A 13,599-nucleotide genomic window follows, 5' to 3' on the forward strand; every position below is an offset into this window, starting at 1 on the left:
TAATTTAATGTTTGTCTTGTTGGTGGTGTTCTCGAAGACAAGCATAACTATTAATTAGGCTTACGAACAAACCTATTGGATGGTTGAGGAAAGGAATCAGTTTTTGTAGGATATAAAGGGATAGTTCACTCAAAAATGAAAATTCTGTCATCAATAATTCATCCTCAAGTTGTTCTAAATATATGTAACTGTCATTGTTCTGCTGAACACTAAAACATTTATTTGGAAGAATGTTTTGGGGCACCATTGACTACCATAGGAGGAAAAACTGTATTTGTTAGTTTCCCACATTCATCAAAATATCTTCTTTTGTGTTCAACAGGTTCCAGGTTTAAAATTACTATAGGGTGAGAGTATGACAGAAATTTAATTCGGATTCGGATTAAACTATTCCTTTAAATTGTTTCTTAAATGATGACAGTTAGCAACCACCTAGCACCCATATCGAAAACCCTAGCAACATCCTGACAACCACTGAGTAGCGAACCAGCAACCACCCAAAAAACCTTAGCAACCGCACAGCCCTGTCAACGGCTCACAAGATAATAGCACTGTGCCTGTAACTTCAGCTTAACACTATTAACATTTTGTTTTTAATATCCTCTCATGGATCGTGTCATCGCAAACTTCATCTCTCCATCTCTCTGTCACAACATATTAAACCCAGACTGAGTATCAAGGCTATATTCAGTAACATCTCCAGCAACAAGGGTCAAAAGTTTCTTGTGTTTTTCAAAATAAATAAGCAGGAATTTAGCCGCATTAAACAGTTATTGGCGGCAATAAACCGTTTTGTAGCTTGTAAAAGCCCATATTAGTGGAAAATGTTGCAACATAATCGCTCACGTGAATGCGCAGCAAAATGATACTGAGCCAAACTGAAAAACCGACAACTGTTCATGGCCCTCAGCCCTTGGCGTGATAATCACGGAAGGATGTGACCAGAACTAAATCCAAAGGCCTGATGATAGGAATGCTGTTTTTGGAGGGAGGGTGATTTTGTTTAAACTATGAGAGAGACTCCCATATACAGCAGGACAGAGGAATGTGTATCTGATTACATTCTGCTCGCTCAGCCTTCAGTTTCACGTGTAAACAGTCATCTGACAGAGAAGCAGAGAGAGAAAGAGAGAGAGAGAGAGAGAGAGAGAGAGAGAGAGAGAGAGAGAGAGAATTACATCAGTGCACACTGCTAAATAGGAATGTGGGTTCTCTGCAATGAGATGCCTTAAACCCGTGAGAAAAGAGAGAGAGAGCAGACCAGTATTGTGTTGAGCCATGCTGTTCATACAATGACATTCATTTAGAAAGGTCCTGCCAATGACACCTGTTCAAACACATGCTTTCCATCACGCTCCCTCTATCCCCGCATAAAAGTGCCTCGGCATACTTTCAGCTGGCCAGCCTGCAGTGCAGTGGACCCCTAGGAGGAGCGTGTTGCTGATCTGCCCTGCATGCAGTGACTCTCATAACATCATCAACCTGACACAATATCAATGCGTTGATCCCCGGCTGCACACCCGGACACTGATCGTCCACATGGCTGAGCAGCTTAACATGAACTATAGCCTGACAGAAACCGGCCTCGGGCAACGACAGCTCCACCACACCTAACTTTCTTTTAAAAGGCCATGAAGTGAAAGTTGATAAGCTGAAACGCAAATGATGAGGCACAATACTTACAATGATGACACACACAGGGGAGACACAGCTTTAAAGACAAAATCTATGACAACAGAGAAAAGCCGTTGGCAAACACAGGTCATGTGAGGTCATCGGATACTTTATGATAATACTGTGACTGCCTTAAAGGGATAGTTGAAATAAAAATACTGTCATCATTTACTCACCCTCTTCTCATTTCAAACCTTTATGACTCTATTTTGAAGAAAGTTGGTAACTGAGTACCGCTGGCCCCCTTTCGCTTTTATTGTATGGACACAAAACCAATGTAAGTGAATGGAGGCCAGTTAACAAATTTTGTCAAAATACCTTTTTTGTGTCCTGCGGAAGAAAGTCATGCACGTTTGACATGACAAGAATGAGTAAATGATGACAGAATAAACATTTTTGGCTGAACTATCACTTTATTTTAAAAATCTAAAAAACATGTCAAACAGTCACTAAAGGCACCAAATTAAATTGCTAAAATCATTTATATTAGGTTTCACAGATGACAACCCTTGTTTAGAAAACAAATTCCATCAGTGGATTTAATTTTGCAATGACAGGCGAAGTGAAACAAAGAGTAATGTTTGACAGGCCGCAGTTTCACACTTTTCACAAAATTCAACCTATATACCATAGCAAATTCAACCATAGCATACTTACAGCTTTGCAAATAAAGCAAAACTTACATTTGACTAACATTTGAAAAATACTTCAGTAAAAACTGTTAAAGTACTAAAACTTCACTGAGAGTTCTAGCATTGAACCAAACCACGTGTTTCATGTTATTCCCTGTGAATCAGAAGTTGTGACGACATCTTTATGAATCCCCCTCACTTTCTCTCTTTCTCTCTCTCTCTCTCTGTCTCTCTCTCTCTCTCTCTATTTCTCTGGTTGTAAAACTCTAAAACTCTTCCAGTCATCGTCTGATTTGTCACATCTGCACTTTGAAACCCTTCCCACCGGCTACCCAGGAAACGGGACAAGACGCAGAAGAACGAGATAAGTTGCCTCCCTCTTCTTTTCTTCACTTTTCTTCTCCTTAACAAAAAGCCCCCTCCCACCAACTCTCTTCAAATAAGTTAACTATTTGTAACACTGTAACTCCAAAACTGCAACAGTCCACACTGAGAGAAACTTGACACACATCTCTTACCGTGCAGATGATGGTGGTGGTGGTGATGGTGGTTCTGCTGGTTGTTCTCCAGGCCGGTAGGGTTACACGCCCCCAACTCGGCCAGTCTGCGGCTGGTTGCGGAGAGCTCGGAGCGCAGGTTAGTCACCTCCTGGCTGGCTGACTGGATGGCCCCATCAATCCGTTGAGCCAGTTGCTTGTTGTCCTCCATCATTTTCAGGATTTTCCCCTGAGAAGCAAATCCACACAGAGGCGCATGGTGTCAAGCACACTGTCAAGGGCTAGAAGAAGCCGTTCGTCCTCTCTTTCTCCCTTTATTCCTTTGCTGCCACAGTTTAGACCACACATGCAAAACAGACGCAGAAGAGGAAAAATCCAAAGTCTGCTCGAAAGACCTTATCGCTACCTGCTTTCTGTTAGAGTGATAATGAGCCGAACGTGAGGCGGAAAGAGAGAGAGAGCGTGTGAAAGAATGCAACGGGGGGACGAAACAGCAGGCAGGAGTGAGGGAGACTTCCCGCTGAAAAAACCCGCTCCCAGCAGCTGCTTCCAGAGAGGACACAGTGCATTGAAAGATGACATGCTCTCTTTAAACGTGCTCTTGGAACGTACCATGTGCGCCCAGTTTCTGGGGGGAGAGTGGGAGGGATCCAAAGTACAATGTTTTTCAAACTCTGAGAACTGCAGCCCTGGATTTTGAAGAGGCTTTTCTTTACGAGCGTTTCGTGCTGGGTAAGCAACTGTTCTTACGTGCTCGAGGTGGAAGATGAGAGCAGATTTTCTTCCACTCAAAGGGCTAAGCGGTGCCAGGGATCCCTCAAAAAACACTTGTCAAGCTGGATATATCTATTCAACCCCACGCACACGCACGCACACACACTCCTACCCCTTTCCCTTTCTATTCATTACATATTCATTCTTTTGTCCCTGGAAATTCTCCCCCACACTTGTGGTTGCGGATGGGGGTGGGTCAGCTAAACTCAAATAAGGAACCAGGCAACCTCAGCACTGGACATGAGACGCATATTAGTCCTGTCCTCTACACACAGGAAGTAAGGGAATTACACTGAAAGCAATCAATCTTTTGACAGGGTCAAAAGTTTTCGGCCGAACCCCCAACTGTTTATGGATTCCCAGAAATCATATTCAGGAAGTGAAATGTAAAAAAGTGTACACAGTACATTATATGTTACCCACTCAATCGATGATTGTTCGAGCCATTTGTGATAACTGTGACTGTTTTGTCGTAGGTAGTGAAGCTTTCCGACAAATAAATTCTTATGCATTTTATCTAGTACAAAAATAATCAATCATTTAATTTGTAATTATATTGTTACTGTTGATATAGCGCAAGTATATAATTTAGAGCAATGGATCTCAAAATAACCACTTAAAATAATTAAAAATAAGTTAAAACATTTCTAAGTTATCATGAGAATGTGACCTCAGATGTTTTGAAGTCGACTATTATCTGATAAAAGTCACGTTGCTGTCGACTAGTCGATTAATAAATAAAAATGTTTTGCAACAAGATTTAATGGGGCATTAAGACATATGTGTCTGTAGAGTTTGTTTGTAAAGGCCTATGACTTTGGAACAATGTCAATATATTTATTAGCCTAATGCAGCAGATGCTTTATCATAGCGGACTTACAAACGCAGCACTTTTTATTTATTCTGTTTCTTTCATGTTTTATCAAATGGGGACGAGTACAAAAATAGCCTATAACATGAAAAGATCTGCGTGTAGAAGCACGGCGCACTGAAATCCATTTAACGTCAGGCTTGAATGTTACCTGCCAGCTTTTGCGGCGTCAGATCAAATTGTGAATGGTGCGGCCGAAATAAGGATACATAGCAGGAAGCAGGAAAAGACAACATATATTTTTGCCGGTAGTGTGATAGAATCCCTCTGAAGCCATTGGGAACGCCATCCGTCCTGAGCGCAGCTCTCTTGGAACAGTCAGCCTCTTCTTAAAGGTACAGTGTCAAAACCGCATGACCTGTGACTAGCCAACATCAAGCTTTACAGTTCGCATCACAGCATTAATCTCGACATGCAACCCCTACCCAACACGGATTTAAAGGCTTAACCATACTGTAATTTTTGTCTTTTCTCCTCAAAAGAAAGACTGTAAATTTCACAGACAGACCCCAAAGCGGCACACCTGAACTTACTTTTAACCTGAATATTTGTACCGAAACAAACTAAATTAAACTGAAATAAATATATATGATATACATATATATATATATATATATCCACTCAAAAATAATATTATAACTCATAATAACAAAACTTTCATATATACTGTACACACCAAATGAAATGGACTGACAAACAAACTGTAAATGATCTTTTCTTTTTCATGAATCAAAGTCATCGGAACATCTTTGCATATAGTTCCCATCCAATCTTACTCCAGTTTATGACTATAATAAACATTGGCTTGCCTTAACAGAGTGCCTTTTAGATTTCTCCAAGCAAAACATTGGCTGAAAATGAGCAAAATCATTCCAAGAGAAGATTGAGGGGGTGTGAGTGAGGGAGGCAAATTTGGTGAACCATCACATCAAAAACACGATCAACACCTATCATTTCACAGCTCTGACTGAGACGCATCCTCATTGGTATTCACAGGAGAAGCAATTCCAGAGATGAAACGGGCACAACAGACCAAAAACAAGCACTTAACATTTATAGTTTCACAACAAAATAAGATTTTACTGTCTCAGTCCTTGAGGCTGAATGCTTTTGGTGAGTGCACATGTTTTTTAGTTTGGTCTGTCTTGTTGTAGCATAAATGGTGTAAAAAACTAAGAGTCAGGATGAAATGCACCTATTAAATGTGTACTGAAAGCTAGTTGGACAGATCAGTGCAGGTCAGTTCTGAGCACTTTGATATGGAGGACACAGCTGACACTACATGCTGCAATCTGGCTCTTGTAAAGTAAAGTGCCCAAAGTGTTCTCGTGTACACTGTATGTCAGGATAACAATACAAATATCTTTCAAAAATCAGATTTTACATTTATGTTTGGCAGATGTGTACAAGAGTGAGAAAACAAAGATTATCACTATATTAATAACGTTCATATAATATTAAGTACTTAATATTAATTCAATTCTATTCAATTCCTAGGGAGGCAATAATATGAGAAGTGCCATAACAAGTTACCAGATTTCCACCAAATTACATGAGACATGTTGAGAGAGCGAACAGTTGGAATTTTAAAGATAAAAGTAATAAGCCATATTGTAAACAACACGTTGTCTACAGCGGATGCGACCAGCGCGATGCAACACGACAAAAGACATTAGAAACACGTTAGAACCCATTATAATTTTACATTTTGTCCACACTGGATGCGGCGCAAACATTTATTGCAACGCGACATGACAACCTGCTTGTTCTTGATGGGTTTGTCGCTATGAGATATGGGGGTGGCGATCCAGTGTTGGTCTTGTAGGCCAAGTGCAGAGCTTTGAATTTGATGCGAGTAACTATAGGGAGCCAATGTAACTTAATGGAGAGAGGAGTGGTCTATGCTCTCTTCTGTTCATTTAAGACCACTCTTGCCGCTGCATTCTCGATCATCTGTAAAAGTTTGGTTGTGCAAGCTGGGAGTCCAGCCAGTAGCGCATTGCCAAATACAGTGCAACACTATTTCTGAGCACTATGAACCTGTTGAACAGTGACTGGATAATACGTAAAATAAAAGGCCTGTTTAGTCAACTCGCCCCACAAGAAGGTTTAAGACAAACTGATCTCCATCAGGAATTAATACAATGAGTGGCACATCTGCTGAGCAAACAGGATTCATACTGAAATACAGACTCGAGCTAAAAAAAGGCAGTGAAGCAGAGCTTTGTTTTCAAACCCCAACCCTAAAACCACTATAGTCACTCAAAATAAAAGCGCAACAGAGTTCGAAAGAGAAAAAGGAGTGGCCGAGAGAGACCGAAAAAAAAATCTAAGAGAAAAAAGGAAAGAATGTTAAAAAGATCTCATCCAGCGCGTTTGATATTCTGTGGCTTGCTGTTTTCCATTCTGATCAAGACAGAGAAACAATCTCGGCAGCATTAAAACTTGCCTCCATTGAATGGAATGCCCCAGGCCTCACAAAGGACTCTGGGTGAACAATACTGAATGTCGGTGGGAAAACACAAAGGGCAGGAACTGGACAGCTAACAGTTGTTCCATGGCTTTTACAACAAGGCCTTTCACCACGCTGTTGTTGTCACCTGCCTTTTGCCAAGAATAAGTGCAGGCTGTTTGCCAAACCAAGTCTGCTCCGCGTCAAGGGAGATTTCAAGCTTCTTTACAAAACTTTAAAACAGCCAAAACAAAAGATTCTGTTTAACCAAAAAGATTTCTATCAGGGTTTTATACATTATGATGGCCATCAATGTAGATCAAAAGTACATCTGCTACCAACCAGTCATTGTAATTGGTAAAATAAATACCTGTAGAAAACGACTTACAAGCTTTTGACGGGTAACAGTGGAATAACTTAAAGAACTGTCAGAAGCTTTGGTTGATCTTGAGGTCTAATGTTTAAATACATCATATTTCATATAAATAGGCAAAATCAATACTGTAACAGACAAATAAATCAATAAATAAATAGACAACTAAAGAGATAGACAGACAAATATATAGAAACATAACAGACAAATACACTGATATAATAAAAGTACAAAGTCCACTTTTTTCCCGTTCCACCACATCCCAAAGATGTTCAAGAAACAAATTTGAAATTATTCAAGCTCTGTGAAATGGTATCCTGCTGGAAGTAGCCATCAGAGGATGGGTACATGGTGGTCATAAAGGGATGGACATGGTCAGAAACAATGCTCAGGTAGGCTGTGGCATTTAAACGGTGCACAATTGGCACTAAGGGGCCTAAAGTGTGACAAGAAAACATCCCCCACACCATTACACCACCACCACCAGCCTGCACAGTGGTAACAAGGCATGATGGATCCATGTTTTCATTCTGTTTACACCAAATTTACACAAACTCTATCATCTGAATGTCTCAAGAGAAATCGAGACTCATCAGACCAGGCAACATTTTTCCAGTCTTCAACTGTCCAATTTTGGTGAGCTCGTGCAATTTGTTCTCTTTTTCCTATTTTTAATGGAGATGAGTGGTACTCGGTGGGGTCTTCTGCTGTTGTAGCCCATCCACCTCAAGGTTGTGCGTGTTTGTAGCTTCACAAATGCTTTGCTGCATACCTCGGTTGTAACGAGTGGAAAGTTGCTCTTCTATCAGCTTGAATCAGTCGGCCCATCCTCCTCTGACCTCTAGCATCGACAAGGCATTTTCACCAACAGGACTGCCGCATACTGTATGTTTTTCCCTTTTCACACCATTCTTTGTAAACCCTAGAAATGGTTGTGCGTGAAAATCCCAGTAACTGAACAGATTGTGAAATACTCAAACCGGTCCGTCTGGCACCAACAACCATGCCACGCTCAAAATTGCTTAAATCCCCTTTCTTTCCCATTCTGACATTCAGTTTGGAGTTCAGGAGATTGTCTTGACCAGGACCACACCCCTAAATGCATTGAAGCAACTGCCATGTGATTGGTTGATTAGATAATTGCATTAATGAGAAATTGAACAGGTGTTTCTAATAATCCTTTAGGTGAGTGTATACAATAAATGTAATAAAAAACGAATTTCATAGTAAAAATAAAACAAAATAGATCAAACTGAAACTGAAATCACAAATTAGAAAATAACACAATATGTTCATTTCTATAATGATGCTCTTCTGCACCACAAGCCTCTTCTGGGTCTTTCCTTCTCTATTGAAAAACTTTCTAAACCGTTGCTTTTCATTTGGTTGCTGTTTGTTTGATTGCAACTGAAACTAGTGTGTGATGAAGTAATGGCTCTTAAAAAAAATCCATAACAGGCCACTATGAGCAGCTAGTTTGGTTAAAGTGAATATCGATTCATGCCAGGTAAACTGGAATCTTTGCTGTTCTCCTCTGTTGGTGAGCACTAGTAACCATTCTTTGATAAGAAACTTATGCTGTGTGAAAGTCCATTCACTGCTTTCTCACACGTGTCAGTGTGTGAGTATAAGTGCATGTGAGGGGGAGTGAGGGGGCTGGGTACACAGAGATCATGGGCATGTGTTAGGTCAAGGGCTCTTCCCACAGAATCTAACAACACTGAATGCATGAACTACAGCACCAGGCTGTCCAAAACCACAGGAAGCGCAGTGTCATTTCCAGAGTAAGACTTGTCGATGAAGAACAGACTGAACTCACACTTTCCAAAGGGTGGATGTTGGGATAAAGATGACTTGTGGACTTTGATGAACATGGGAAATATCAGGGAACAAAAGCTGTCTAATTACATTTAAAAACTAATATGACATACTTATAGGACGTTGATACATAACACCTCAAAACATATTTTGGGTTTTATTTCATTAAACAAAAAGATTTAGGAAATGAAAATGATTAGTATAATGTATAAAAGAACACTTTTGGTTTTACTTAAATGCTTTTGCAACGTAAGCAAATATTTGGTGTAGTCCCTCCATAACATTGTTCATAAAAATGCATGTATAAAATAATGGCGAAAAAATGTTTTGGGATGGAATACAATGTCACACCGCAGGGCATGTCAACCTTCCAAAAATCTTTCATCGGCTACCCCGACATTATGCTTGTGACGGATAGTCACAAGTCAGCAGATTGCAGGAAGTCAGCAGATTAAAGACAGTTTACAATGGATCATATGGTGTGAAGACGTGTTTTTTTGTGTCTTTGGTGTGTTATAAGTTGCCCATGCATGTATTAGACACGTAAAATTGCTCAAATTAAATTGTCGGAACAAAAGAAGCATTCTATCTAAAAGCATATGCTCATCCAGACCTGAAGGAAACGCCAAGAAAATGTGTAAACGTCTAAATGGTGCAACATTGGGTACATATTTGTGTGTGTGGCAGAAGCTAAAGTTGGCCTCTGGTTTGGTGGCCCATGCGTCCGCTGTGAGGGACAGAGAGGCATTGATGCAGAGAGGTGCCCAGGGCGGCTGACGGAAGTTGGCCCCTCATTCTTCAGCTCTTATTGGGCTGAATGAATATGCTGACTGCTAAAATAACCAATATAGAACAATAATGGAGCCCGAGGGCCTGGCACAGCTCTGTCCCAGACCCCTTGTCACTTATCAGTCAAACTCGATAAAATAACCATCACTTTCAACAGGCTGCAAACAGGGAAAGACTCTATCGTGTCTCTATAAAGCTGTGTACTGACTGCCAAAGTTACGAAGAAGTTATAAACACCAATGTCAGAGAATTAAGGTATAACAATTAGGCCCAGAACCCAAGCAAGCGTACTGTACATCTCCCAGCTCTCCACATACAGGCACAGGGGGAACGAAACATGACGTTTCTAATTAAACCTCCTCTGTTCTGCCACGGGTATAACAGATAACACTTCACTCCACATCACCACTGAGATAAACAAGACCATCTCCAAGGCAACTAAATTGGAAAAAAAATTGCAAGAAATGGAATCTGAAAACATTTATTTTAGAATCTTTGCATACAATCTAGTCAGCAGTTCAGTTTCTGCAACAACAACAACATAAACAAACGTCATTTGGCCCTTCCAGTAGAACTATGCAAAGAATTAGTAACTGTTGAGTAGTTTACATTAATATACTATAAAATATTCATACAAATTAATATTCATATAAATTTAAAATTAAATAAATAGTTAAATTATAACCAAACACAAGACCGGAAGACAACTTCAAGCCAGGCGTGTGTGTCCGATAAAACCTATCTTTATAAAAAAAAGTTAAAAACTTCCAGGCCAGATATCACATATGTAGCCAGCAAAAAGTCCAGAAAAATTTAATCATGGTCGAGACCCAGCATCTCACGCTGGGGACCAGTCTTGCACACCACATTCTGGTGACAAGCGATCTTTTCCGCAGGGAGCTGATCCAAACAAAAAGCAGACAACATCATCAATGCCTCAAATGTAGCCCCTAGGTCTTACCAAGGTACCTTAAGCTCAAACACAGATAAAGACAACATAAATGAAGCCTGGGTATGTTGACTTCGATAAGAGCACGGAGTTTGACAGCAAGATAACAATCCACATCATGCAAAAGCTCAACCAATAAAACGGTCCGCTCCCACGCTCACCTCCCTCCACACACTAGTACTAGTTCCCACTTCCACCAGAATTCTAGATAGCTGACTAATACCCCCACATAGCAACATGACTTTCTTCACTCCCTGATAATACATACTGCGAGTCGTGGGGATGAGATTCTGAGGCCTGTGATGGGGATTATGATAAGACCTGCCTGGAAGGTTTGGAAAGAACCGTCAAAAAAGTATCTCTCGCTTCTTACCAGACCTTGTTGGGGAGCTCAGTTTTGACAGGGGCCTGGCCATTAAATCACATGCGAATCCATGTCAAAATTCAACAATGTTTGGAATGCAGTCAGGAATTTTTCGGCTGCGAAAGGACAGACTTAAATTCGTGGCACGCCACTTTAATATAATCAGATAGCATCTGGGCTCTAGACAGAGATGAGATGCAGGTACATTATAATGACGCCATGCAAGCTAGAGAGATTTAAGACGTGCCGGCATTATCCTTTCACTGTCAGGTCTAAGCAGAACTGCTATTACTGCCACAGTTACGCGTAATTGCCCTTTTCTGACAAAGATGGTTAGACAAACGGGTCTCCTCACGTGCAATTGTTCCAGACACAAAGTTTTGAAACAAAGAGAATGGACTAAAAAGGACGGTCTTTTAAAACTTTTAATACTGCAGCTAGAGGGCACAGCGCGTGTGAATAAAACTCATTTATGGTTCAAAATCGGTTTGATTTCTTGTTTGCCCCATGGCCGCTTCGACATTCACAAATTTGAATAATGTGATTTTGATTATGAAGCGATGAGACTGTTTCACGGGCGGGGGATGAATGAAACGCACGTTTGAGGGGGTTTGTGGGTAATGATTTAGAGAAATGAACACTCATGCCTCCCATTGCAATGATGATCTGATCATTACCTCTGAAAAGTATTGCTTTTCCGATTTACGCACATGAATAAATAGCTCTATTAAAATTCCCTTGTGCTCACGGCAAATGACGCATGCAAAAAAATCAATGGTGGAGTGGGTGACGTGACTATTGCGAGCGTTGCACTGGGACAGTGGGAGTTTTACGGACCTCACATGAGTTACGTTCAGTTTAAAAGAACTGTTAACTTTGTGCAAACATATGCGCGTGATGTTTAGAGAAGATGAATATTTTAAAAGAAAACGCATAGTAACATTTGCAGGGCGTCATAGGAATTGTGTGACAGTTTAGGCAAGTGTAGGCGTATAAACACGCTACATCAGAGCTGCTTTGCTGTTGTCATGACGATTTGCCAGTCGTGTTTTCTATCTGGTGTATGAAAAATGACACACATCGTGCAATTGCTTTTGCATCATGAAGGGGTCTCTAAGGTTAAACATATGAGAAAGAAAATTCAAAATTCGATATTCAAAAATCTTACAAATGACATACAAAGTACATAACAAAACAAATTCCTCTTAAAGTATGCAAAAGTCATACAAAACTTCTGTATTTGAATCTGGCTGAAATGTTTCCTTGCTGAATTAGGGGTAGTAAAATGTCTGGGGAATGTTAAAACAATGCATCCTTGCATGCATTGCAAAATCACTTTCATGTTCCTGTTCTTTAAATGACCTGTAACAACATCTACTAGCGCTTACAAACACTCCTCCAGTTTTTGTAACAGAAAGACAATGAGGTAATGCATGTGTACCTGAAAAAGGCTGCAATGCAGCTAAAGTCAACGTGGAGCTGCAGCTGTGAGGGAAACTAAAGAGAGCAGCTCACTGCTGCAACCTTAATTTCGTGCTGTAATGTCCCCTCTTCAACTTCACATTCTCTCTTCTGCCCCCTACTGGCCCCTTACTATACTCTACCTCCCCAGGCTCTCAAGGGAGGATACATTGTCATAACTCTTTATTCTGTGTGTGGATCAAGGGCTGGGTGTTTTAGTCTTTGTTGTGGCTCCCTCCTACCAATCGCTGACTCAAAGCTCTACGGACAGCGTGTTGGCGCAAGGCGTGTGGCACATTGCAGCGCAAGGTGTGTAAGGGGAATGCGTCATGTTGACACAGATGATGCGTGTCAGGGCTGCCCCCTTACTACTGCCTGTGATGTTTAATTGATTTCCTCACCCTTTGAGCGGATGCAATTACATACCTCGCTCAAAGAGATCGGCGCAATGCGCTCTTACACGGAAGCAAAGGAGAGGGTGGCTTAAGCTTTATTATTAACATAATACTGCAATGCATGTCAAAAGTAACGCTGCTGGCGCAGTAAGTGGTCACTGGAAGGACAACAGCATCGAGTTAAACATGCTGGTAATAGCAAAAATAACTTTTTCATTCAACTGTACAAATGACACATAACGCGTAACATAACACAACATGAAACAAAAGAAAATTGACATAAAACATAACTAAACGCAAAATATAATTTTGTATAAATGTACAAAATAAATAAATAATTACTATTAAATAAATATTAATATAAAACAATGTGATGCATAACTAAACGAAACATAACATAAAGCAAAACATAAGATAACACATAACATCACACACAACACCCAACGTAACATACTACTACAACATAATATAAAAACATATATATTATAGACAGTAAACTTATATGTCTATAAATGTACAAAATAAATAATAAATACTATTAAGTTAATAT

General features: G+C 40.3%; 1 protein-coding gene across 2 annotated transcripts in view; it reads right to left on the reverse strand.

Moving 5' to 3' along the window:
* Positions 1-3,370, reverse strand: part of LOC306909470 (kazrin-like) — a 58,928-nt gene extending 55,558 nt beyond the window's left edge. The window contains exon 1 of one of the 2 annotated variants that reach the window (XM_079483195.1): positions 2,825-3,370. In XM_079483195.1, coding sequence (XP_079339321.1) covers positions 2,825-3,017 — 193 coding nt within the window. In that variant the 5' untranslated portion in view covers positions 3,018-3,370. The remainder of the gene's footprint in view (positions 1-2,824) is intronic. The other variant, XM_079483194.1, reaches the window with a different exon arrangement.
* Between the last annotated feature and the right edge of the window lie 10,229 nt (positions 3,371-13,599).

This window comes from Barbatula barbatula (assembly GCF_947034865.1).
Source record: "Barbatula barbatula genome assembly, chromosome: 20".
NCBI classification, from domain to species: domain Eukaryota; kingdom Metazoa; phylum Chordata; class Actinopteri; order Cypriniformes; family Nemacheilidae; genus Barbatula; species Barbatula barbatula.